Below are 6,000 nucleotides of genomic sequence, written 5' to 3' on the forward strand. Positions count from 1 at the left end.
AATATGAGGCTGCATTGTATTATGTGAAACAATATGGGGTGCATTTTACTATATGAAGGAATATAGGGGCTTCATAACACTATATGGAGAAATTTATTTAATCGTATGAACGTATATCTTACCATCATATAAAAATAAACACCAGACAATAGACAGTGATTGAAAAATATCAACAGGATAAAAATCAAATTTGAATATCAAGATTTTCTATATATGCAATAGCATTATCATTTATTTATGGAGAAATATGTGGGTGGCATAGTACTATATGGAGTAATATGAGGCTGCATTATATTATGTGGAGCATTATGGGGTGCATTATATTACCTGGAGGAATATTGGGTGCATTGTACTATATGGAGGAATATGGGCGCTGCATGACACTATATGGAGGAATATGGGGGCTGCATACTACTATACCATATTTGTAATAATCAACTCACCGTGTGTGCACCCACTCCTTTTAGCGTCTTTCCTGGAGCACGGACAGGCACTGCCACGACCCATAAAATCCCCCCAAAAAAAAACAGTAGAATCCAGCTCTTCAGGCCACAAAGACTTCAGATTTATTTCAGCATGCAGGCAAGACAGATAGCATGACCAGCGCTACGCGTTTCAGGTGAAAAAGATCACCCTTAATCATGATCAAGGTGAATGCGGACATAAATCTGAAGTCTTTGTGACCTGAAGAGCTGGATTCTACTGTTTGTTTTTATACTACTATACCCCCAGAGTTGTATGTTCCCTCCACCCCAGTGCTATATACCCCCAGAGCTGTATCCCCCCAAAGTTGTATGATCTCCCCCCCACCCCAGAGCCTAATGTCCCTCTCTAGAGCTGTATGCCTCCCTCTAGAGCTGTATGCCCCCTCCTTGCTGTATATCCCCCCCTCCTCACTAATGTGTATGCCCCCTAATAATGTGTATGTCCCCAGCCTCTCTTGTGATGTACATACAGAAGTGTCAGTGTGCGGCCATGTCTGTTAGTGACTGCCACCAATCAGCATGGCACAGCCACATGCTCAAGAGGAGCTGCTGCTGGCTTCCTCATATTAGAAATGTCTCTAATGTGTCTGTGTGCATGTATGATGTGTATCTATGTATGTCAGTGTATAGATTTATGTCTATTTATATGTGTTTTCTGAATTTTAAAATATGTATGTGTACATATGCCTGTATATGTACGTATCTGTGTATGTGCGTGTCTACGTGTGAATGGGACCCACTAAGTCTCTTTCGCCCGAGGCCCACAAAAACCTGGAACCGACCCTGGTAACAATGATAGGAAAAGTGAGGCACAGTAGATTAAAGTTGGGGCACAAATGTAATTTTAACCCCCCCCCCCAAAAAAAACATTAGGCCTTATCCAAAGGACATCTAATGTGGCTGCATTTTACCACCTGTATTACAACCTCAAGTGACATAGATTCATACGGGGCAGATGATAAGACCTCCAATCATTCTATGTTAATGGTGTCTTTCATCTTCTGCTCCATGCTGATATCTTTATAGAACCTTCATATATATATAACGCAGCATGAAGGGGCTCGGAGAAGGCGGCAGTGAAGGTGTGTAAGTGTCTGATGGGGTCACACAGCTCATAAAAGGACAGCTGCCCGGCCTCATAATCCAGACAGATCCTGACTCCATCACTGGAGATCTGCTGAGGTAACGGGATCACTACACGAGCATGTCTCACAGAATACTGTTTATTCTCATGCTCTCCATATAAACACCAGGACTTGTTATTATCTCCAATGTATAATTGGCCGCCCCTCCTGCCTATACTGGGGTAACACATCCCCACCCTCCACCATCCTGATCCACTGATCTCCACATCCCAGTAATGTCGTCCTGAGGTAAATCCCCTCGCGCTCATCACCTGATAATACTGGAATCTCTCTGCTGTTTCTGGATGATTCTGTCTTATTTCTGTCCAAGTCACAGTTTTCAGGTCGTCTGATATAAGGAGATTATTATGAGCAGTGTTCACATCCAATAATATGTCTGCAGGATCCTGTACATAGAAGATCACATTTATATCTCTTATCACACTAGATAATTTGTGTGATATCTGTGAGATCAGATCTGCACCCCGATCACCTCCATCATGTCCTCCTATGTCCTCTTCACCTCCAGCATGTCTCCCTGTGTCCTCATCACCTCCATCATGTCCTCCTGTGTCCTCATCACCTCCATCCTCCTCAAGGTCACACAAGTCCCCGATGTCTGTGTCATGATGTATTTTACCTTCTCACTGTATTTGCTGTAATACTATGTCAGGATGTGATGTCACTTTCCTTTGGTTGTACTTACTGAACACTTTGAAATGTCTTGGGATGTAAGTAACCATACCTTCCCCCCATCTCCTGTGTCTCTGGGCCCATAATGCAATTATCTCTTGTCCACACAGCCAGGGGAACTTCTCATTGTTTCGTAAGCAGTGGATAACGCCAACTACACAAACCTGTAGACATCTCGGAGCCAACCTTCTAGAATCTTCTAGTGGGCCCAACCATTGCATAGACCCCTACCCTTGAGGGGCGGGCCCACGAGCTCAAACAATTCACTCCTGTTTCTAAATGCAGTTGGGAGTTGAGTTTTTGAAGAGGAAGGGAGCGAGATCTGAATCTGCGGACAGACCTCGCCGTCCAGTGGATTGTGTGGGATTTCTGGGACTCTGAAAAGGACTATTACGTTGTGATCTGGCACTTTGGATTATCGGGAGGTGCCCCCGAATCTGTTTTACGTGGACTTATCGTGTGCTGTTCCAGTGTCCTTGTGAATAAACCTGTTGGATCGTCCCTCGGCCTCGTCCATCCTTTGCTCTGTTGTACACCCCGTCACAAACTGGTTGGCAGCGCTGGGATCAGAGCAGAAGGAATGGAGGACAATGGCTCAACATCAGGAACCAGCACTGCAGAGTACAAGACCTGGACTTTGGGGAGCCTGCAATCAAAGGCCCGTGAAGTAGGAGTTCGTTTCAAAGGACTCTCCAAGGAGCAGCTGATTGAGGCGCTAGAAGGAGTCTGTTCGCAAAATGACGTGGAGGAAGGATCCTCACAGCAAACGGAAGAAAGACGGCAGCCGGAGGTGAATACCCAAAAAAGTCAATGGGTTGTGTGGTACAAGGAGGAGATGGCACTGCTTGGAGATGAGGCCACCATAGAAGATAAGAGGGAGGCCATGCGTGGAGCTAAAGAGAAGGAGCGCAGGATGGAGGAGATGGCACTGCTGGATAAGGAGCTCGCTGTGGAAGCCGCGAGAGGTTCCAGACAGACTGTAACCCCAGCACCCATCATGAGGGAACTTCCCAGGGTGTCCCGCAAAGACTTTAAGCCGTTTAATGAGGCTGCAGGCGACATTGAGGGCTTCTTCCAGGACTTTGAGCATCAGTGTCGATTAATGGAAGTCCCGGACAGGGAGCGTGTCCGGCATCTGGTTGGGCTCCTAGAGGGGGGAGCTGCTGAAGCCTATAGAGCTATGGACCCTCGGTGGAACTGTGAGTATACGGATATTAAACAGACTATTCTAGAACATTATGCTGTGACCCCAGACACTTACAGGACTCAGTTCCGTGCTTTAGCCTGTGATGGGGAAGTGTCTTTTAAGATATATGCTCATAGACTCAAACAAATATGTAATCGCTGGCTGGAGGCAGAGGAGGCCTTATCTTGGGAGACCTTCCTGCAGGTCATCCTAAAAGAACAATTCTTTGCCCAGTGCCCCGCTGAGATCCGGGAATGGGTGCGTGAGAGAAAACCAGCGACAGTGGAGGAAGCTGCTGCTCTCGCTGATGAGGCTCTCACCATCAAGCCTCAGTGGAGGGTTCTGTTGGAGGATGGAGAGACGCCTAACAGCTCCACAACACCGGATGCCCCCAGTTATTCTGTCCCCATTGTTCCCCGTTCCTCTAAGCCACCACATGTTGATACCCGTGTTAATGTGCCTCCAGTTGCTTCTACTGCACTTTCTGGAATACGCCGGGGAGAGGAAGTAACAGAGCGCAGGTGTTATGTTTGTAGGCATCCCGGGCATTTGCAGGCCTCATGCCCAGCCAGGCCATGGAGGAATCATCCTCAAACCCCTACAGCACCTTCAGGTGGGAGCCGGCCTCCAAGTTCCCCTACCCCTTACCCAAGAGGACGCCTTGGATGGAGGGAGACCCAGCTCAGATGCTATCAATGTGGACAGCCAGGGCATCGGCAAGTCTCCTGCCCAGCTGTTCAAATGAGGACTGATCCTGCACCCAATCGGATTGTTAATTATTTACAGCCCAGTGCCATGGAGGAAGATGTGGCACCGTTATGTGAGGACTGGCCTAGTGACTCAGCCCCCCATGTTGCACCACCAGGAGTTTACGGGGTGCGACCCGCAGTTATGACGACTTCTGCTCATCGAGGTAAGCACTTGCAGGAGGTTGTGCTGGATGGACAGAGACTTGTTGGATTTTGTGACTCGGGTGCTTTCCTCACACTGGCTGATCCCCGAGTGGTTCGGCCTGAGGCAATCCATAGAGGACCTGGGATTGTTATTGAACTGGCTGGTGGACAATGGAGGACTATTCCCACAGCCACTGTGGATCTGAACTTTGGTTTTGGGGTCAGGCGATGTGTGGTTGGGGTGATGGGTGGTCTGCCTGCAGCTGTTCTCCTGGGCAATGATGTGGGAGAGCTACGATGCCAATTCGTGGCTGCATGAAGCCACATGTAAGTAACGCTCTGCCTGCGTGTACTTAACCAGCGACCTGTAGAGGTCCCTAGTACGTACACAAGTTGGGAGGGGAAGGAATTGTCATGATGTATTTTACCTTCTCACTGTATTTGCTGTAATACTATGTCAGGATGTGATGTCACTTTCCTTTGGTTGTACTTACTGAACACTTTGAAATGTCTTGGGATGTAAGTAACCATACCTTCCCCCCATCTCCTGTGTCTCTGGGCCCATAATGCAATTATCTCTTGTCCACACAGCCAGGGGAACTTCTCATTGTTTCGTAAGCAGTGGATAACGCCAACTACACAAACCTGTAGACATCTCGGAGCCAACCTTCTAGAATCTTCTAGTGGGCCCAACCATTGCATAGACCCCTACCCTTGAGGGGCGGGCCCACGAGCTCAAACAATTCACTCCTGTTTCTAAATGCAGTTGGGAGTTGAGTTTTTGAAGAGGAAGGGAGCGAGATCTGAATCTGCGGACAGACCTCGCCGTCCAGTGGATTGTGTGGGATTTCTGGGACTCTGAAAAGGACTATTACGTTGTGATCTGGCACTTTGGATTATCGGGAGGTGCCCCCGAATCTGTTTTACGTGGACTTATCGTGTGCTGTTCCAGTGTCCTTGTGAATAAACCTGTTGGATCGTCCCTCGGCCTCGTCCATCCTTTGCTCTGTTGTACACCCCGTCACAGTCTGGTTCCTGTAAGATGGTCAGTGGATCCGTCATGTTACACAGCTCCTCTATGTGCCTCATCTTCCTGGACAGCTCGTCCTTCTTTATTTCCAGCTTCTGGATCACATCAGACAGTGACAGTGACACCTTCTCTTCCTCCCTGGAGATCTCACTCAGGACCTTCTTTTCCAGGTCATCCACAGATCTCCTGATGTGTCTAAATGCAGCAGTGACTCTCGAGACTTTTCCAGCTGCTTTTTCTTGAGCATTTCTTCTTCCCTCCTCCAGACTTTGGACTCTTTTCTCGGCTTTTTCTCTGTTTGTGATAAGTTTCTGCAGAATATTTGTCAATTTCTCCATCTTTTTCTCAATGGCCTCATCTAGAGACTCCAGTTTATGTCCATTGTGCTTCCCTATCAGATAACAGGACACACAGATACAAGCAGCGTCCTCCGTGCAGTAATATTTCAGCACCTCTTTATGGACAGAACATTTCCGGTTCCCCAGAGAAGTGCTGGGATCAGTTAGGACGTGTTCTGGTCCTTTGCTGTGAACCCTCAGGTGATCATCACACAGAGAAGCCTCACATTGTAGACAGGATCTAACAGCAG

At 47.8% G+C, this 6,000-nt stretch overlaps 2 protein-coding genes across 2 annotated transcripts in view; both read right to left on the minus strand.

Moving 5' to 3' along the window:
- OVCH1 (ovochymase 1) overlaps positions 1–6,000 on the minus strand; it is a 273,997-nt gene that overhangs the window by 47,639 nt on the left and 220,358 nt on the right. The gene's annotated exons all lie outside the window — the stretch shown is intronic.
- Positions 1,366–6,000, minus strand: part of LOC142300956 (E3 ubiquitin/ISG15 ligase TRIM25-like) — a 4,936-nt gene continuing 301 nt past the window's right edge. The window contains exons 1-2 of the mRNA XM_075341979.1: positions 5,407–6,000; positions 1,366–2,228 (exon numbers count right to left, since the gene is read on the minus strand). The exon at positions 5,407–6,000 is cut by the window's right edge and continues 301 nt beyond it. Of these exons, the coding sequence (XP_075198094.1) occupies positions 1,480–2,228; positions 5,407–6,000 (1,343 nt within the window). The 3' untranslated portion in view covers positions 1,366–1,479. The remainder of the gene's footprint in view (positions 2,229–5,406) is intronic.

Source organism: Anomaloglossus baeobatrachus, chromosome 4, assembly GCF_048569485.1.
Source record: "Anomaloglossus baeobatrachus isolate aAnoBae1 chromosome 4, aAnoBae1.hap1, whole genome shotgun sequence".
Lineage (NCBI taxonomy): Eukaryota > Metazoa > Chordata > Amphibia > Anura > Aromobatidae > Anomaloglossus > Anomaloglossus baeobatrachus.